Source organism: Coregonus lavaretus, assembly GCF_964263955.1.
Source record: "Coregonus lavaretus genome assembly, chromosome: 11".
Lineage (NCBI taxonomy): Eukaryota > Metazoa > Chordata > Actinopteri > Salmoniformes > Salmonidae > Coregonus > Coregonus lavaretus.
In genome coordinates this window covers 29365279-29387559 of record NC_139998.1, presented here as the reverse complement: position 1 = coordinate 29387559, position 22281 = coordinate 29365279, and the positions used below count along the sequence as shown (strand labels likewise).

Genomic DNA, 22281 nt, shown 5'->3' with positions numbered 1-22281 from the left:
GTAAATACTGCATTTTATAATAATGATAAACAGCCATACCAAACATTCTATGAACTACAGTATGTTAGAGCAGGGCTGGAGCAACAACCTGTGTTACTGTCCTTGTCTATCAGTGTATCAGTGTTTTGTTACTTTGCTTCTGCAAAAGCTAATGGGGATCTGAATAAACCAAACCAAACCCAGTAGCTCTCCAGGAGGAATGTTAGCCACCCCTGGTCTAGGTTTAGGGGCTAAGATGTGAAGCAGTACTGTCAGACTGCACTCTAGATAGATTAATACAGAATATCTACACTGCCGAAAACTGTAGAGAGAATGTGACGGAGACACATTAAGATAACATCACTACTCATATCAGTGACATCATTCTGTTGCGAGGCAGTGTGTCATTAGATTAACACACACACTGCTCTGTGTGTGTGTGTTCCATGTAGGAATATGTGAGTGAGTGTGTGTATTTGAGATAGTCTCCGTCAGTGGGTGTGTGTTAGAGCAGGGTTAAAAACACTGAATGTAGAGAGCGAGAGAGAGAAGGGGGTATATGGAGATAGCTGAGAGACAGCGAGACACAACGTGAGGGAGAAAGAGAGAGGCAAATACAAAGAGAAATGGGACCGAGAGATAAAGATAGATATCAAACAGGACGTTAGAGAGGACAAAGATGAAGTGTGTTGTGGAGACTACTCCTTCTAAACACAGTCATTGATTTCATAAGGTGTCAGCGGTGTCTGGAAATAGCTGACCCTGCACACACATGCACACATGTGTGTATCGACCTTTGCTCCCTCAATCAAAACTAGTTGAGTTTTTAGTACAAACATTATTTGAGCTTTCGTGTGTCATTCACACTTCCACCATGTTGGTGGAAACAGCCTTTGGAAAACATTAAGCTAACAGCATAATGGGTTTCTGTCCTGAAGTTTAAAGGTTGATTCACAGCCCTGCCCTCTCTAACTCTGTTCCCACAGACCCCTGCCCTGGCCTAGATAGGGGGGTGGAGGGGTGAGTTACCAACTACTCCTCTCACAGATCTCTCTCTAACCACATTACCTCCCTCTGCATAGAGTGGCATTGTTCCAAAGACCAGGACAAAGTTGCCCACCCTCCCTTACATCCCTCTCTTCTCCCCTTACATCCCTCTCTTCCCTCTATCCCCATGTCCTCTACCACACTAAATTTAGAGGTAGGCGCCTCCACATTATTGGGCAGAGTGAGAGTAGGGCAAGGGTACTGCTGGCCACAGACACACATGCAAACACAGCCACACGCAGAGAGACTTACCTGAGGAGAGCAGACTGCCGGAGCTGCCACTGATTATCTTGCCCTTGCTGCCCATGTTGGCCAGTTTAGATGTCTTCAGAGTTCCAGTCTCTGTCAGGTCGATGGCTATCTCACTGAGACTACGAGCCGCATGGATCTTAGACTGGACAAACATACACACACAGATGGATATATTAGATATTTACCTAATACCCTATTTCTGCTTGTTTCTACTGATATGGTTTTGCTATACCACACTCTAGAACGCCACACACATTCTAGAACCCCATACTCATTCTAGAACCTCACGGCCATTCTAAAACCTCACAGTCATTCTATGTGTTACCTTGCTCTGCTTGCGGTCCAGGTAGAACTGGTGTTGGCTGATGGCCATGGCCCAAATAGACTTAATGAGAGCAGGGCAAGCGTACCAGGTGTGGACAGCTATACCACTGTGGCCAAACGTCCTTCTGGTCACCGACGCCCTACAGTAGAGACGGACACAAGGCCTCCTTATACACACTGAATACACACACAACACACACAGTAAATGAAAGAACACGCACACAGGTACACACGCACCCCAATGACCTATAGCATGACCAGATGCAAGGCATCCTTGAACACACTTATTCTAGAAAGAGAAAGTATGTCTAGTGTGATGTTTATCATACCACACGTTGCCTCTCATGACATGATTTACTCTACACTGTTTAGACAGAAAGACATCTGTATCTACAGACCTGCTCACACTAACTACTGCCTCCTATAAAACAGCTCTCTCTCTTCTCTGCCCCTCTCTCTCTCTCCTTTTCTCTCTTCTTTCTCTATCCATCTGTATAGATGTTAAATAAACAAAAGAGAGATGACTTCCTCCTCTAGACAGCAGAGTTCAGTGTGTGTGTGTGTGACTATCAGCAGTTCTATCTGTGCAGGCTCCATTTAAGATCCCCTGAATCTCACTCTAACACCAATATAAACTGAAGCGGATATGCCTCTCTCCCTGTCTGTCTGTGTGTGTGCACAAGCTACTTTGTTCAATCACATGCACCACTGTGTATCTCTTGGTGTCTCTACTACTCTTGAATATATCGTCACCACTAACAACAACAACACCTCTCCAACCCATGACCATCTCTGCTCTGTGTTTGTTAAGTCTGTTAACCTTTACACAAAGCAGCTATCAGCATTAACAATGGGGGACAATAAAGACATTATACATCTCATCTATCCAAGCCTCCCTCATATATTCTACACACTATTTTCACAACGCCAGCAGAAATGGAGTGTCATCAACACAACTAACTAACATTAGCTATGTGTCATATATATTATCGGGGCAGATAGAAAAGGGCATTCTCTACTACACTTTACTACTTCTGTGATCCAAAACTGTTTACAGTGCTGAAACACATGCACGCGCACGCACGAATGCAAGCACACACACACACACACACACAGAGAGTTGTGATATAGATTTACCTCCTGGGGTCGTGAACTTCCACTGAGAACTTCTTCTCTCTGAAGTAGAGGTTCTCCAGCTGACGCCATTGGAACACCTGAGGACACACACACACACACACACACACACACACACACACACACACACACACACATTTTAGAACTGAGAAATGCTCACACACACTTCAAACTGAGATACACACAGACATACACACACAAACCTCAGAACTAAGAAACACACATCACAGGAGGTTGGTGGCTCCTTAATTGGGGAGAATGGGCTCGTGGTAATGGCTGGAGCGGAATCAGTGGAATGTTATAAAATACATCAAACACATGGTTTCCATGTGTTTGGTGCCATTCCATTCTAGTCCGTTCCGGCCATTATTATGAGCCGTTCTCCCCTCAGCAGCCTCCTGTGACACACATACACTTCAAGCTTGAGAACGCAGAAACACACATTCCCGCTTGATATGGTTTCCCTGTACTTACTGAGAGTTAAGATTGGTTTTGCAACACCCCAAAAAACAGAAAGAAGAGGAGAGGAGAGAGGGAGGAGAGGAAAGAGGGAGGACCTGAGGTAAGGGTCTCTGATCAGATCCAGACCCAGCGGTCTCGTCCAGAACTCTTCCCCCGGCTGAATGACCTCACCCCCGAGAGAGAGAGGGAGGAGGCTTTCTCTCCTCCGCTCGCCTTCTTTCTCTTCCCTTCTTTTCCGTTCTCTTTACGAACCATCAGCTCCTTTTTAAATAAAGCCAAGCCCCACTGGGCGAGAATGTCTCTTCAATGTGTGTGTGTGTTTGTGTGTATGTGTGTGTGTAAAATCCTCAAAGGCGCAGGGGAACAGAAAGTTCTGAGTGGACGGGTGTTCACCATCTGTAGGCAAGTGAGCGAGTGCATGTGTGTGGGAGAGTGAATGTGTGTGTGAAGTAAAGTTTCCTCCTCTCCTGTAGCCAGGCGAAGACCCTCCCCCCCTCCCCCTGACCCCTCCTCTCTCCCTTGGGGAGTACGCTTCCTGCTCTGGGCTCTGTTGCTGGGAGGGAGGGTGTGGGGGAAGGAGGGAGTGAGGGGAGAGGGTGGGGGCTCACTGTGGCCCAACCAAATGGAGAACTTTTGCTTTGTTAAGTCAGCCAGCCCCCCACTTCAGACACACACACACACACAACACACACACACAACACAACACAACACACACAACATAACACACACACACACACACACACACACACACACAGGCTCACGAGGTCTGAGTCTGTTTCTCGTTACAGAGAAAGAGAGCAGTCGCAGCAGTTACTGTTACACTGGAGACACGACTAGCAGCTGGGACACACACACACACACACCAACACAAATATAGACACACACACACACACCAACACAAATATAGACACACACACACACACACACCAACAATGGTGGTGGTAGAAATTTGAAGGCAGAGAGATTGTTTAAGAAACGGTAAAAACACATGAACTCTGTACTAACATTAGAAAACAAAGTTAACTGGCAGGATGAGGGAGGACAGGAGAGAGTGGAGAGGAGGGAGGAAGAGAGGAGAGAGGGAAGAGAAGATGAGGGGGCACAGCCCAGGAATTTTAACAGCCTGGAAAAACAATGTAGAGAGAGGAATAAGAGGAGAGGAGAAGAGGGGGATAAGAGGAGAGGAGAAGAGGGGGATAAGAGGAGAGGAGAAGAGGGGGAGAAGAGGAGAGGAGAAGAGGGGGATAAGAGGAGGGGAGAAGAGGGGGATAAGAGGAGAGGAGAAGAGGGGGATAAGAGGAGGGGAGAAGAGGGGGATAAGAGGAGAGGAGAAGAGGGGGATAAGAGGAGGGGAGAAGAGGGGGATAAGAGGAGAGGAGAAGAGGGGGATAAGAGGAGAGGAGAAGAGGGGGATAAGAGGAGGGGAGAAGAGGGGGATAAGATGGAGCATATAAACACAGCATTTGGACTAAGTGTGTGTATGTGTGTGTGAGAGTGTGCATGCATGTGTGAGAATCAGTGCAGTTATGATCACGCTCGGCGTACTGTACACTCAATGGAGTATGAAGACTTAATGTAGCATGGTGCTAAAAATAGGAGACAGATAGGGAGAGTGTGGGTGTATGTTTGATTACAGATAGGGAGAGTGTGTGTAACAGCTTTCCATCACGAGAGTGTTTGACACACACACGCTTCCTCAAAACTAGGTTGTACGGTGGGCCCCATCTTGTCAGCTCAACACTGTGGCACTAGCGTCATATGTATGAGACCGCAATACATCCCAGTACAACTAGTGTGATCAGGCTTGTTGCTGGGCAGGGACAAAAGCCTGCACACCATGTGTGTTTCGAAGACTAGGGTTGGCCATCCAATGGCTCAAACCATCGCTTTCATCTTCCCTCAGATCAGGCTTTAGTAATCACAGTCAATGAGCTATAGAACATTACTGCAAACCACAGTCACATTTTACAGGAAGGGTAGCCTACTTCAAAATGTACATGTACAGCACAATATAATGAGGAATTAAACCAGTTTCAATATTCAAGCAGCTCTGTCCAAACTAACAACTGACAGGAGTTATATAAGTAGTGTGTATTTAGTAACAGCTTTAGAGAAACTGAGACTAATCTGAACAATATCAGCTACAGACATGGTGACACTCTCTTTCTACACAGCACTGAGAATGGCAAAGAGTGTGTCCACTGTTAGGCCAGTGTGTGTGTTCGTGTGTGAGAAAGCTTGAAGTGGATACCCATGGTATTGTATAAAGAATAGAATGGTGCATAACTGCTCAGTAATGTTGGAGTGAAGCCCAGGTCTATTCTAGTACAGGGCAGAGGGGAGCTGTACCTGTAGACACTAGGAGGGGTCTAGAGGGGTTCACCCCCTTCCCTGTTTCTCTCCCTGTTTCTAAGTCCCTCCCTCAGAAAGGTGGAGGGCGGTTAGTTTGGGGGGCGTTAAATGTTTCCAGACTGTTCTCTAGTCACTATGGAGACCGGCCTACTGCTTCCTGTTGTTTTGTTTTGGTCTTAGTTTTTTGAATGTGTATGTTGGAGGGTGTGAGGTTAGGAGGGGTGTTTACAAACCAAAGCGCACTCCTCACTCATTACTCATCACTGTTTCATACCTTCATATACCTGTCTGATCCGGCAACACACTAGCTGGCAGAGATTAAGGCTCAATATCTGTCAAGAAAATCTCAATCCAATTCAGTTCCTCAGTCAAAAGGACACTCCTCTCACTACTGGAGCTTCACACAGTTACTAAACCATCAGCAGCTGCCTCAGTCACTCACAAACCCTAATCTCTGAATAAGTGACTCAGAACTCACTAACAAGGCATTTTTACTGGCTGTGGTTGAGCTGTAACTCCCTACCGATGTGTGTGTGTGTGTGTGTGTGTGTGTGTGTGTGTGTGTGTGTGTGTGTGTGTGTGTGTGTGTGTGTGTGTGTGTGTGTGTGTGCGTGGTACGGGAAGTGGGGAAAGGGGTAAAGTATTTAAACAACCCCAAATAAACAGTCAGAAAGCCTCAGAGTGGTGGTCTAGTCACTACAGGATGTCCCCTAGTAAAACACACACACAACTTATTCCTGATGTGAAACTGAAAACAAAAACAGCCTAATCTAAACACTGACAACCTAGTTTGACATAATGATAGTGGCTTTGTCTGCTAACCAGTAATGCACAGCCTCTATACACAGCTTTTCACTGGGTCTCAACCTTCATTGAAATTTACACCAGAGTTATTAAAGACATTAATAGCCATCTTTAAAGTGCCATCCCTCTCTCTATGTTTTCAGAGCGCTCCATGTGTAGATAACATTAGTGTGGTGATGAGAAGCCAGAACATGAAGTCCTGAACCTCCCTTCATTCTACCTCCCCTCTGAACACAATCACTCTATTGTAGTACAGACCACTTTCAACCGGGCACGGCCCACTGCCTTTTATTGTGTGTGTGTGTGTGTGTGTGTGTGTGTTTATACAGTACCAGTCAAAAGTTTGGACACACCTACTCATTCAAGGGTTTTTCTTTATTTTTACTATTTTCTACATTATAGAATAATAGTGAAGACATCAAAACTATGAAATATGGAACCATGTAGTAACCAAAAAAGTGTTAAACAAATCAAAATATATTTTTGATTTTAGATTCTTCAAAGTAGCCACTCTTGGCATTCTCTCAACCAGCTTCACCTGGAATGCTTTTCCAACAGTCTTGAAGGAGTTCCCACATATGCTGAGCACTTGTTGGCTGATTTTTCCTTCACTCTGTGGTCCGACTCATCCCAAACCATCTCAATTGGGTTGAGGTCGGGGGATTGTGGAGGCCAGGTCATCTGATGCAGCACTCCATCACTCTCCTTCTTGGTCAAATAGCCCTTACACAGCCTGGAGGTGTGTTGGGTCATTCTCCTGTTGAAATCAAATAATAGTCCCACTAAGCCCAAACCAGATGGGATGGCGTATCGCTGCAGAATGCTGTGGTAGCCATGCTGGTAAGTGTGCATTGAATTCTAAATAAATCACAGACAGTGTCCCCAGCAAAGCACCCTCACACCATAACACCTCCTCCTTCATGCTTTACAGTGGGAATTACACATGCAGAGATAATCCGTTCACCCACACCGCGTCTCACAAAGACACGGCGGTTGTAACCAAAAATCTCCAATTTGGATTCATCATACAAAAGGACAAATTTCCACCGGTCTAATGTCCATTGCTTGTGTTTGTTGGACCAAGCAGGTCTCTTCTTCTTATTGGTGTCCTTTAGTAGTGGTTTCTTTGCAGCAATTCGATCATGAAGGCCTGATTCACACAGTCCCCTCTGAACAGTTGATGTTGAGATGTGTCTGTGACTTGAACTCTGTGAAGCATTTATTTGGGCTGCAATTTCTGAGGCTGGTAAGTCTAATCAACTTATCCTCTGCAGCAGAGGTAACTCTGGGTCTTCCATTCCTGTGGCGGTCCTCATGAGAGCCAGTTTCATCATAGCGCTTGATGTTTTTTGTGACTGCACTTGAAGAAACTTTCAAAGTTCTTGAAGTTTTCTGTATTGTCTGACCTTCATGTCTCAAAGTAATGATGGACTGTCGTTTCTCTTTGCTTATCTGAGCTGTTCTTGCCATAATATAGACTTGGGCTTTTACCAAATAGGGCTATCTACCTTGTCACAACACAACTGATTGGCTCAAACGCATTAAGGAAAGAAATTCCACAAATTAACTTTTAAGAAGGCACACCTGTTAATTGAAATGGATTCCAGGTGACTACCTCATGAAGCTGGTTGAGAGAATGTCAAGAGTGTACAAAGCTGTCATCAAGGCAAAGGGTGGCTACTTTGAAGAATCTCAAATATAAAATATATGTTGATTTGTTTAACACTTTTTTGGTTACTACATGATTCCATATGTGTTATTTCATAGTTTTGATGTCTTCACTATTATTCTACAATGTAAAAAATAGTAAAAATAAAGAAAAACCGTTGAATGAGTAGGTGTGTCCAAACTTTTGACTGGTAGTGTATATCTACAAAAGGTGAGATATGAGTTGAAAACATCCTGCCAATAATGAAAGATCCAAGAGGGCCCTTCCCAGCAAACCGAGAACATTCACAGAACATTAGCTAAGATTTCCATTAAGTTCTAGATTTAGTCTAACATTAGGATGATAACATCCCAAAAACATTTGTAAAAGTTGTTTTTTATGTTTATGTTGTAAATGAAATATCCTTAGAATGTTCTCCTAACATTCACTCAAATGTTGTGCAACAACATCTGTAACAACCACCACAGAACATTCCCCAAAAATGTCTCATTAGGTTTCCAGGTAATGTAATAACACAATGTACCAGTAATGTTTTCCCAGCAAACCAAAATTGGTTCTGTGAAAGTTCTCATAACACAAAAACTGTCCAGTCGTGCTGGTGATTATACAATGTTTGTATAAACATTTGCCTGATGTTGCCAGAACGTTCGCAGAACACATTTTGTCTGTTCTTTAAAGGTTCCCAGAATGTTTTATTAGGTTGTGGGAACAGTCTGGTGGGAACATTGTGGGGACATCACAAAATATATGTTCCCAAAACACAAGAAACTGTCAAGTTGTGTGGATGATTATACAATGTTTATTTTAGGATGCAAAAAACATTAACCTGATGTTTTTCATGTTCTTTCAAAGTTTCTAAAACATTTATTTAGGTTGTGGGAACATTGTGGGGATATGACAGGAGATTCCCAAAACACAAAATATGTTTAGTTGTGATGACATTCATGCAATGTTTAAGTTAAGTTGCACAGGACATTCCCTTAATGTTGTAAGAATGTTGACAGAACAACTGGTCTAAGTTCTTTAAAGGTTCCCAGAACATTTCATTAAGTTATGGGAGTTGTCTGGGATGTCGCTCTGGATAAGAGCGTCTGCTAAATGACGTAAATGTAAATGTTGCAAGAATATTTTTGTGATATTCACGAAGGTTGCACAGAACATTCCCACAATGTTGCACAATGTTCCACAATTTCCAGTCAGTTTTTATGACGTTCATAGCATATTTGTTTTAGGTTCAACATAATATTTAATTGATGTTCATGTAATATACATTTTACCTAGTCTTAGAGGTCCTCAGAAAATTTCAATAACACTACTTCTTACCGCACTACTTCTTATCACACTGCTCGCTTATCCCAGAAGTCAGCCGCACCAATGTGTCAGAGGAAACACCATTCGACTGATGACTGTTTTCAGCTTGCAGGTGCCCGGCCCTGCCACAAGGAGCTGCTAGAGCATGATGAGCCAAGGACAGCCCCCTGGCCAAACCCTCCCCTACCCCGGATGGCAAATTGTGCGCCGTCCTATGGGGCTCCTGGTCACGGCCGGCTGTGATGCAGTGCTTTTGAACGCTGCACCACTCAGGAGCTCTTCAATAACATTTCTGACTGGATTTATAAATCTGGACGAAATAAAAACACCCTCTCTTTTAGTATATTTGAGCCTCAATTTGACCGTTTCTTTTCTCCAAAAGAAACATGGTTAAAGAGTATGTGGGATTGAATCTGCAATCTTCAGATCTGCAACCAGATCATTAACCCTCTGTGCCACCAGGGGATAGCTGTGGCCTTGCAGGGTTTTTTCAGTCTAATATGGTCAATCAGGACAGAACACAATTTCTGAGTAATTCAAATGTTTCCATCCTTCATATGATGTGCACTTGTAACACTGTATTTCATGATTTTGCTCTTTGCTATTGCATTTTTTTTTTTACCATTTAATTTAAGACAATCCCAGTAAGGTACTTCATTGTTACCCAGAAATGCTTTGATATTGAGAAAAAAATGCATTGCACCTTTAAATCAATAAAAGATTATTGCATTGAACCTGAATTTGTTTTTGTATATTTATTATGTATCATCATTTTTCAGAATGGGCATTGCATGAATTTGTATGTGTTTTCAATGAAATTGAGGAAAGGTCAAATTGTTTTCTTGTTCAGTTTGAAGGTTCTGAGCCTGTATTTAAGAAGCATATGAATACACAAGAATGCAAGTTATTTTAAGGAAGCTCTATCCAACTTTCAACACAGGTGATGAAGAAAGAAAATCATAAAATACTGTGTTACAAGTACACAGCATATAAAGAGGATGGGAACTAGCTGTGCCCGACTAAAAAATCTTGGTCGACCTAGAGACGTCTGTCCTTTCGACTAATCGATTGGTCAAAAAAATATATGTAACGTGTATTTTTCCCTATATAGCTTGTCTGATGCTTTAAGCACACTGTGATTAAATAATTAAGAAAAACAAATGACTCGAGGGAGCCAGAGATCAAGATAGCCTAACCAGAAGAAAAAAAACTTTCCTCCCACTGCTGCTGGCCTTCGCAGATTGTGCTGTTACGCTCCTGCTGTTACGCTCCTAATAGGCTACACCAGGGGTCAGCAACCTTTTCCATTTGGAGTGCCAACTTATCTTACCATTTCTACCGATCTGCGTGCCAGTTATGATTTTTATATGCACATTTTCGTGGAATAGTTTCATTTAATTTATAATCTCTAAATCATTATCATGTGGTTAATCAAAATTCTAAAAGTAACTTCTATTGCCATTGCCAACTATGTAAAAAATTGCCTACATAAAGCCAACAAATAAAAACATTGCAACCTGCAGGTTGAAAATATCCTGATAAAAATAAATATCCTATAAATCACATTGTCTATACATGGCCTGTCTGCAAGGAACTGGAAACATTATATCAACTATTAACTTAGGTCTGGCTTGAAGCTTGCTCTAGCAAACTTGCAACATTGTATAAAATATTCTGGGCCCTCAGAGTTTCCTGCTCCAGTAAACTCTGGACACATAGCTGTAGGCTATTTGCGAAAGGGATTAGAAGTAATCAGGTAGGCCTATTTTATGACATTTCCACCGGATCAGAGCATTAAATTATTTCCCCCCCTTTCACACTGAGTGGTTATCAAAAGAGAGCTGTAAAGATTTTTCAAATAGGCTACGTTGAGGAACTATTGGCATTCTCAATGGATGTAAAAACAGACTTCGTTTCCTTGCTGTTTGAGGTGAAGAAAAAATTACTCTGAGAAGTTCCACAGTGGTGTTGAGTTAAGACAATCAGAAATACTATCAGATCCCCAAATGTGCACATTTATAGGCCTACATTTGCGCGCAGGCCAGGTAGCCTAGGCCTACTTCAATGTGTAATTAGGTGTGTGTCCTTACTCAACATTGACAGGAGCGCTACAAACAAACTCCTAAATGGAATGAAATAAACCAAAACGATGATCTGTCTGCCAAGCTGAAGAGTGCAGGTTCAATCCCACATGTTGTTTAACCATGTTTCTTTTGAAAAACAGTGAAATTGAGGCTCAAATATAATCTACTAAAAGAGGGGATGTCTTTATTTCATCCAGATTTATAAATCCAGTCAAAAATGCATAATTTAGACTAACCGTAAAAATTCAGCACTGTGTAAAAATGGACTGTTCAACATAAAAAAACACACCTGATTTCATTCCTACTTTGAGACGCTTTATATGGTCCCCCCTTGATCTGAAAACCAAAAGTGATCCTAGATCAGCACTCAAGAGTCTTGCATACCTTCTAAATATGGGCCCAGAAGTACACAGCATATAAAGAGGATGGGGAAGTGATGGTGAAAAAGCCAGTTACCAGTATTTCCCTGGGTTAGTTATGTCTAAGAATGCTAAAACGGAAGCATGGTATTCCTTATTGACTATACTGCCATGGTTATATACTGAAAAAATTAGATGTGAGAGCGCTTCCCCAGTGGTGCAGAAGATAAAAGATCTGGCTTGGGAACCGAATGTTGCAGGTTCAAACCCCACGTGCATATTGTCAACATATAAAGTATAATTAAATGCTGTTCAAATGTCCTATGAATGCAACTGTCAAAGTTAATGCAGGAGATCTTAATTACACATATTTTTTACACTGTTAAATGCATCTCCATTTCTTCACCTCACAGACCCTTTTAAGCGCAAGTGTTTCCGCACTAGGGCTGACCCCATTTAGTCGTCTGGTCATTGTTTTTAGTCAAGCAGTCGCAAATATATATATTTTTTATGGCACACAAGACACCTGTCTGATTCGCGCCTGTCTCAGTGGACTAATCAATTGCGGATGCCACTGGGATGGCACGGTCCAAGAAGTAGGGGAGTGTGGCTAAAATGCACAAGCTACACTTTCTCCAAAATGCGCTCTCTCCCGACATTTCGTGCTCATTTATCATTGTGTGAATTGTTTGCCCTTGTTAGTGTCTATCAATTCCCTTTACATATCACCAGTAGTACATTTACCGTTAATTCCCATAATTACAATGCTTGTTTGGTTATGGTAATTTCTGTTAATGCATTCAATATATTATTATTACAGTCATTTACCGTTCTCATTGTTGGAGTGGACACGTTGTTTGCAGAGCTCACAACCTATGCTACACTTGTGAGAAACAAGTTTGGGTTTATTTAATTCCATTTACGAGTTTAGTCAATTTTTTCATTGTCTTTTATTTGGAGCGTTCCAGTTAATGTTGAGTAAGGACACGCACCTGATTACGCATATAGAAGTAGACCTAGGCTACCTGACCTGCACACAAATGTCGGCCTATAAATGTTCCCATTTGGGGATGTCTGATGGTGTTTCTGATTGTCTTAACTCCACCACTAATGAGCTATGGAGCCTCAAAGTAATTTTTTCTTCACCTCAAACAGCATGTAAACAAAGTCTGTTTTTAGAATCCATTGAGAATGACAATAGTTCCTCAATGTATTTGAAAAATATTTACAGCTCCCTCCCTTTTGATAATCAATCGGCATGAAAGGGAAAAATGCAAGGCTCTGATCCAGTGGAAACTTCATAAAATACCTGATTACTTCTTATCCCTTGCACAAATATCCTACAGCTGTGTCTGTCCTGAGCACACTAGCGTGGAAACTCTGAGGGCCCAGAATATTTTATACAATGTTGCAAGGTTGCTAGCGCTAGCTTCGGGCCTGACCCAGTTGATAGTTGATACAATGTTTCAAGTTCGTTGAAGACAGGCCATTTGTAGACAATGTGATTCATAGGATATTTATTTTTATCAGGATCATTTCTACCTGCAAGCTGCAATGTTTTAATTTGTTGGCTTTATGTAGGCTATTTTTACATAGTTGGCAATGGTAATAGAAGTTACTTTTAGATTTGTATCATTTTGATTTTGATTTAGATATAATTTTGATTAACCACATGACAATGATTTTGAGATACATGAAAATGTTCCACGAAAATGTGCATAGGAAAATCATAACTGGCATGCAGATCGCTAGAAATGGTAAGATAAATTGGCACCCAAATTGAAAAGGTTGTCGACCCCTGGTATAGTCTATTACCGTCAACTTCAGGAGCGTAACGGTAGAATCTACGAAGGCCAGCAGCAGTGGGAGGAGGCGGGTCAGGAACAGTTTTTTTTCTCCTTCTGGTTAGGCTATCTTGATCTCTGGCTCCCTCTTAAGTCATTTGTGTGTCTTAATTATTTAATCAAATAGTGTGCTTAAAGCATCAGACAAGCTCAGTAGCCTACATAAAGTTGATTTTATGTGTCTATTTATGGAAAATTATATACACTACCGTTCAAAAGTTTGGGGTCACTTAGAAATTGTCCATTAAAATAACATCAAATTGATCAGAAATACAGTGTATGTCATGCCCTGACTCTGGGGACTCGTATTTGTTGAGTCAGGGTGTGTATTTTCTGTGTGTATGTTCTATGTTGTATTTTCTAGGTTTAGATCTAGATCGTCTAGATCTATGTTGGCCGGTGTGGTTCCCAATCAGAGGCAGCTGTCGCTCGTTGTCTCTGATTGGGGACCATACTTAGGTAGCCTATTGGCACTAGTGGGTTGTGGGATCTTGTTCCGTGTAGGTATGTTTTGTGTTCTACCTTGGACTTCACGTTTCATTTGTTTATTGTTTTGTCGGTTGTTTATTCATTAAAATAAACATGTACGCATATCCCGCTGCGCCTTGGTCCGTCCCGTCGATGAACGATCGTGACAGTGTAGACATTGTTAATGTTGTAAATGGCTATTGTAGCTGGAAACGGCTGATTTTTTATGGAATATCTACATAGGCGTACAGAGGCCCATTATCAGCAATCACCAGTCCTGTGTTCCAATGGCACGTTGTGTTTGCTAATCCAGGTTGATCATTTTAAAAGGCTAATTGAACATTACAAAACACTTTTGCAATTATGTTAGCACAGCTGAAAACTGTTGTGCTGATTAAAGAAGCAATACAACTGGCCTTCTTGAGACTAGTTGAGTATCTGGAGCATCAGCAATTGTGGGTTCGATTGCAGGCTCAAAATGGCCAGAAACAAATAACTTTATTCTGAAACTCGATAAATGAAGGCTATTCTATGCGAGAAATTGCCAAGAAACTGAAGATCTCGTACAACGCTGTGTACCACTCCCTTCACAGAACAGCGCAAACTGGCTCTAACCAGAATAAAAAGAGGAATGGGAGGCCCCGGTGCACAACTGAGCAAGAGGACAAATACATTAGAGTGTCTAGTTTGAGAAACAGGCGCCTCACAGGTCCTCAACTGGCAGCTTCATTAAATAGTACCCGCAAAACACCAGTCTCAATGTCAACAGTGAAGAGGCGACTCCAGGATGTTGACCTTCTAAGCAGAGTTGCAAAGAAAAAGCCATATCTCAGACTGCCCATCTTAATCTAAATTTTTTATTGGCCAGTCTGAGATATGGCTTTTTCTTTGCAACTCTGTCTAGAAGGTCAGCATCCCGGAGTCGCCTCTTCACTGTTGACGTTGAGACTGGTGTTTTGCGGACTTATTTGGAAATTGTAGAACATTGTGGGAATGTTCTATGTAACCTATGTGAATGTCACAAGAATATTCTTGCAACATCCCAGACAACTTCCATAGCTTAACTAAATGTTCTGGGAACCTTTCATTGACTTAGATCAGGTGTTCTGTCAACATTCTTCCAGCATTATAGGAATGTCCTGTGCAACATAACTTAAACATTGCATGAATGTCATCACTAATGAGCATATTTTGTGTTTTAGGAACCTCTCTCTTTTGAAATATACCCACACTGTTCCCACAACCTAATTATATGGTCTGGGAACCTATAAAGAACTCGGAAAGGCTGTTCTGTAAACATTCTTGCAACATCAAATTAATGTTTTGTGCATCCTGATACAACATTATCCGAATGTCAGCACAACTGGACAGTTTTAGTGTTTTGGGAACCTATCTCTTGTCATATCCCCACAATGTTTCACAACATAAATAAACATTGTGGGAACCCTTATAGAACAAAAGAAAAGTGTTATGGGAACGTTCTTGTATCATCAGGTGAATGTTTTTCGCACCCTAAAAGAAACATTGTAGAATCATCCGCACAACTGGACAGTTTCTCTGTGTTGCCAACATATCCTTTATGATGTCCCCACAATGTTCCCACCAGACTGTTCCCACAACCTAATGAAACATTCTGGGAACCTTTAAAGATTAAATGTGCTCTAGGAATGTTCTTGCAACATCAGGCGAATGTTTTATACAATGATTATGATGATTATGAATCTATAATCATCAGCATGACCAGACAGTTTTTGTGTTATGAGAACACATGTGGCGACCTAACGAATGTTCTGGGAATTTTTACAGAACCAATATGTGGTTGGAAGCTAACGCCAACCACCAACTCATTCCTGTGATCTAAAATAGGAGACTAGGCCAGCATTCCCATCTTTTCTCCATGGTGATGTAACATCTAGGAAACCTCAGGAGATGAGACTAGTATGGGATAGAGCAGGAAGCTGGGGGGAATGGGGCACAGTGGTGAGACATTTAGACTGGAATGCACGCACACACATACACGCAAACACACACACACACACACACACACACACACACACACACACACACACACACACACACACACATTGGAACAGGACGGGCAAACAGGAAAGCTGAGACAGACAGGAAGCCTTTGTCAGTGCTGAGGGGTCAGAGTTCACAGACGGCGTGTGTGTGTGTGTGTGTGTGTGTGTGTCCGTTGATCCAGCGAGGAGATGTTGGACATTACTAGGGTCAAAGTTGAAAGGCTTTAATAGACTACCAGGTGACCGTTGGAATGACAGGATGTTCCATCTTTATAAAACGTCAGACACACAATGGAGGGAGAGAGAAAGAGAGAGACATAATTAAATTCTGTGTCTTACCTTCCTGGGTTTGACCTTGTCTTGGTAGTCATACTGGAAGATTCCTTTATAACTCAGTCCCAGCCACCACGGAATTCCCTGCTTATCCTGACACACACAGAGAGAAGATACACACATCAGAGGTTGTGTGCGTATTTCATAGCCCCCCAAGAAACTCACCCACCCACTCAGCCCCCAACCCCAAGAGAGAGAGTATGTGAGTAAGTGATAAAGTTGTACCTTAACAGTGTAGTAATGTACTCCATATGTAGGCAGGGACTCAACGATGCTCATATAACTGTTAGAGACAAAGAGACAGAGACACACAGAGAGAGACATTAGTCAGTCAGAGAGCTCACAGTGTTCAACTTCACAGCACACACTGAAGCGAGAGAGAGAGCACTATAAACACACACACACACACACACACATGGATACACTCAGCATGTGAGAGAGATGTCTGAACACACACACACAGCTCAAGAGAGAGAGCATGCAGAAAGAGAATATGAGACACACACACAGACACACACCCTCCCCCTCTCCAGTCTTACTTGACTATGGCCTGCCCTCTGGACTGTCCATTGAGCTTCTTGTAGTGTTCTATCACCCGGTCCTCACTGGAACAGAAAACATACACAAAATATAACTTCATCATATCAAACAGGCAGCCAGGTCGAGCAACCAGGCAGTAGAGTTTGGTGGCCCTGGTCTATTGGACCAATAAGACAGGCTGGGACTCACCAGTAGGCCAGAGATGGGTGTTCCTTCAGGGCCTGAGTTGGCAAAGCTGGAAGCTTCTTCAGGTCTGACCTTGTCACGTCATTACTGCAACACACACAGAAACACACACGTCATTACTGTGAACACACACTGAACTCAAACTGCCAAGACGTGTTGGAGACAGATTGGCATTAGTGATATAAGCCCCTACAAAGGTGTCTCCAATAATGTGATGTTTGTCTACCTCAATGATGTATTGACTTTAATCCAAGGATATTTCCTCATGATTAATCTATGGGTTTGGCCAGAGTTAGTAACTGACAAGGTAGGGGGGGGGGGGGGGGGGACTAATGCTGCCCTGTTGTGTTTTAGGGGAACTGATGAGACAGTCACACAGCTGGCTGGGCGTTGTCTAGGGAACAGCTGTGGAGACAGAAAGAGAGAGAGAGACAGAGCAGAGACAGAGAGCGAGAGAGAGAGAGGGAAAGAGAGAGATGAAGAAGAACCCAGACTCCATGTCTTAAACCCCTCTGTAATCCCCTAACCCTCCCAGCTCCCTGAGACTGAGACTGGGGGAAAGCCCTGGAAACATGGAAGCCAACACTCCCGACCCAAAAAAACAAAAACTTTTGTATTTATTATATATATATATATATATATATATATATATATATATATATATATATATATATATCTTTCAACTCAGTCGGGGTCTCAACTTACTGTTGATAGTTAGAATAGAAGGTGCAATTTCGAAATTTGGTTGTGCATCAGCAGTTTTTCTCTTTATTATCTTTTTCTCTTTATTATGTCAGTCACTGACAGTCACCCAATTAGCTACTGTATGTCAGCTAACTATTTTTTGATTGGTAAGTTAGTCTAGCCAGCTATCTAAACTTGTAGTAATCATGACCGAACACCGACCAGGCACGCAGGGCACGTGCTCAGGGGCCCTGACCTCCAGGGGACCCCCATTGATTTTGTAAGTCACTCCCACTCAGATATCATTAACATGGCATAGGTCATGGCAAAATGTGTCGAATGGCAGGAAAGTTGCTTTAATACGGCAAATATGTCTCTCCACCCTCCCAAGGCAAAATGGGTAGAATTGCTGGAAATTAGCTATAAAATTGCAAAATGTTCTCTCCGCCCCATGGCAAACTGTGTAGGATTGCAGAAAACTTGCTTTAAAACTGCAAAAAAAAAAATCTACGCCCCATGGCAAAATGTGTAGAATTGATGGAAATGTACTTTAAAACGTACATTGTTCTCTCCGCCGTCTAGAGGGAGGTCACACATTTTTTTTGCCTGCGAGGTGGGGGTGCCCACCATCCAAATCCCACCTAGGGCCCCCAAAAGTCTAGCAAACAATGCTACCGTAATATTTAGTGTAATATGTCCATAAATGCTATTTATTCACCAAATAAGAAGGTGTGTAAACATCCTTTATCCTCCACTACATCTCTGGCCTTTTTGGCATGATTTGGTGAATCATGACCTCCTTTTCTGTGTGTGTGTCACATTCCAGAGCTCAGTGGAACGCCATGTTTATTTATGCTCTCTGTGAAGAAGAGGAAATGGGGTCAAAGGTGAACGCTGTTCAACCCTGTCTTCACCGCTCACACACTGATGAATAATTTGTATCCTGTACCTCTCTAAGATACAGAACAACGATATAAGATACTGTATGTGTTTCCCTTTAACTGTAAAGGCCTTGCAATCCATCTGTATTTAAAGAAAGATAGTAATGCAAAAAACACCTATATAAACAACCAAAGTTATACAGTGGGGAAAAAAAGTATTTAGTCAGCCACCAATTGTGCAAGTTCTCCCACTTAAAAAGATGAGAGAGGCCTGTAATTTTCATCATAGGTACACGTCAACTATGACAGACAAAATGAGAAAAGAAATTCCAGAAAATCACATTGTAGGATTTTTTATGAATTTATTTGCAAATTATGGTGGAAAATAAGTATTTGGTCACTCCCTCCAAAGATTTTCTATGGGGTTGAGATCTGGAGACTGGCTAGGCCACTCCAGGACCTTGAAATGCTTCTTATGAAGCCACTCCTTCGTTGCCCGGGCGGTGTGTTTGGGATCATTGTCATGCTGAAAGACCCAGCCACGTTTCATCTTCAATGCCCTTGCTGATGGAAGGGGGTTTTCACTCAAAATCTCACGATACATGGCCCCATTCATTCTTTCCTTTACACGGATCAGTCGTCCTGGTCCCTTTGCAGAAAAACAGCCCCAAAGCATGATGTTTCCACCCCCATGCTTCACAGTAGGTATGGTGTTCTTTGGATGCAACTCAGCATTCTTTGTACTCCAAACACGACGAGTTGAGTTTTTACCAAAAAGTTCTATTTTGGTTTCATCTGGCCATATGACATTCTCCCAATCCTCTTCTGGATCATCCAAATGCACTCTAGCAAACTTCAGACGGGCCTGGACATGTACTGGCTTAAGCAGGGGGACACAGCAGGATTTGAGTCCCTGGCGGCGTAGTGTGTTACTGATGGTAGGCTTTGTTGCTTTGGTCCCAGCTCTCTGCAGGTCATTCACTAGGTCCCCCCGTGTGGTTCTGGGATTTTTGCTAACCGTTCTTGTGATCATTTTGACCCCACGGGGTGAGATCTTGCGTGGAGCCCCAGATCGAGGGAGATTATCAGTGGTGTTGTATGTCTTCCATTTCCTAATAATTTCTCCCACAGTTGATTTCTTCAAACCAAGCTGCTTACCTATTGCAGATTCAGTCTTCCCAGCCTGGTGCAGGTCTACAATTTTGTTTCTGGTGTCCTTTGACAGCTCTTTGGTCTTGGCCATAGTGGAGTTTGGAGTGTGACTGTTTGAGGTTGTGGACAGGTGTATTTTATACTGATAACAAGTTCAAACAGGTGCCATTACTACAGGTAACGAGGGGAGGACAGAGGAGCCTCTTAAAGAAGAAGTTACAGGTCTGTGAGAGCCAGAAATCTTGCTTGTTTGTAGGTGACCAAATACTTATTTTCCACCATAATTTGCAAATAAATTCATTAAAAATCCTACAATGTGATTTTCTGGATTTTTTTTCCTCAATTTGTCTATCATAGTTGACGTGTACCTATGATGAAAATTACAGGCATCTCTCATCTTTTTAAGTGGGAGAACTTGCACAATTGGTGGCTGACTAAATACTTTTTTTCCCCACTGTACATTGTAATATATTTGCAAACATGTCATTTTGTAAACACACATTTTCACTATGATGCTTCTAACTAACCTTCACTTTCCAAACCGATACAGTGGCCGACAAATCATCCATCTCCCAAAAAGTGTAAACCAATAGAGAGCAAACTGTTTTAGGGGGCAGAAGGCTCATCATGTGAGCTGCCCTCCCTGCCTTCATCTCACCCTGTTACACTGCTCTGGTCTTAATTGGCTAGCAGTCATGCACTGTGGAGCCCTGTCACACGCACACACACACACACATACACACACACAGCCATGCACTACAATAAACTACCCCCCACTGACCCTCTCTAAAGACAGACTCTTCAGCGCTGGATGGAGAGAGTGAATCAGGGGACTGGGGTTGAGAGGCAGACAGGCAGACAAGTGCAGGTCTTTTGAGAGGAGAGGGAGGGAGGCGATTTGCTTTGCTGCTCTGAAGTGCTCAGAGTGCCCAGGACAGACCCCCTACACAGGGTGTAATTGTTCCCCTGTCACACACACACACACATGCACACACACACAGACACACATTTTACATTTTAGTCAACACACACACACACACACACACAAACCTATCCCACCCTCCCCTCACCCAAAAACCAAACAAACACGTGGGCCACATCCCATCTACTCCCCACTGAGACAGGGACTATAGGCCGGAGGCTCCTGGATACTAGTTGTTATAGTGTACATTATACACATACCACTTACTTTAGTACAGATATATAATAACTGTTCTTACCTGATGAAGTCACCTTTAGCCTCCTGGAAAGAGAAAAGAGAGAGAGAGGTGGTTAGCACCAGGGTTGGACTCAATTCAGAATTTTGGAATTGACTCCCATTCAACTCATGAATTGAAATTGGAAGTAGAATGTAATTCAGTGCAATTCAAAGAATTTCCACTCAGTAATAGAACATGGGAGTTTCATTGAATCTTACAGGTCACACTTCCAGATACCAAAGAATATACCACTTTTCTCTGGAAACAATGTTAATATACTATTTTAACCTTAGTGCTTTGAATAGGCAATTATATTTCCACCAACCATTTCATTTGTTTAGCTTCTTTTTGAAGGCCTCAGGGTCAACTTGAGGGTTAAACTAATGGATTCTGTGAAATGTAGTATTTTCCCCATATTGAACAAAATGTACAGTAGAATATTCGCATACAGGTTTTGTTTTCCTTGATCATTCATTTTAAAAGTCTGTTCTAGAAATCTATTGTTTCAACAATATTTTCTATGCAGGTATATAACAACATGTTTGATGTTTTATGTAGAAGATGTATATTTGTATAGACTATACCTAATATAGAATAGAAGAGGCATTTTAATGTAATTTAATTTCACAGAATGTAATTATATTTCCTTGAATTGCAATTCTGTATCCTGTTTACTACTTCAATTCAAATTTAAGAATTTAATTGGTATTTATGAGGCATTCTCAATTCAATTATGAATTGAGCCCAACCCTGTTTGATACATACACTCAGGGGTGCAACTTTGGCTTTAGAAGTGGGGGGGACATTATTATTATTATATATTTTTTATCCAGTCGGATAAACACTCCAAACAGCTTACTCAACCGCTTGGAGGCGTCCACATGGTCCTAAAGCACACCGTTGCCTGATTTTGTATAACATTCCAATTATAAAACTGGGGGGGACAAAAATGCAATTTCAGAATGTGGGGCTGTCCCCAGTGAAAGTTGCGCCCCTGCATACACTACTATGGAGGGGAGAAAGCTGGCTTTTGCGGGTCAGGTAGTGAGTGTGTACGTGCGTCTGCGTCTGTGTGGGTGGGTGTGTGGGTGGGTGAGTGTACAGTGAGGTCTCCTGTGGTGAAATCAGAGAGAAATGTAATCCATCTGGAGCAAAACCTCTAAAGGCCAAGAGATACGTACCTGATGCATCTG

The 22281-nt window shown here is 42.3% G+C and overlaps 1 protein-coding gene across 1 annotated transcript in view; it reads right to left on the bottom strand.

The window, feature by feature from the left end:
• Positions 1–22281, bottom strand: part of LOC311137235 (FERM domain-containing protein 4A-like) — a 137805-nt gene that overhangs the window by 16223 nt on the left and 99301 nt on the right. Inside the window, exons 7-14 of the mRNA XM_084171617.1 lie at positions 21110–21132; positions 17176–17259; positions 16986–17051; positions 16672–16729; positions 16453–16539; positions 2740–2816; positions 1604–1742; positions 1279–1420 (exon numbers count right to left, since the gene is read on the bottom strand). Coding sequence (XP_084027743.1) covers positions 1279–1420; positions 1604–1742; positions 2740–2816; positions 16453–16539; positions 16672–16729; positions 16986–17051; positions 17176–17259; positions 21110–21132 — 676 coding nt within the window. The remainder of the gene's footprint in view (positions 1–1278; positions 1421–1603; positions 1743–2739; positions 2817–16452; positions 16540–16671; positions 16730–16985; positions 17052–17175; positions 17260–21109; positions 21133–22281) is intronic.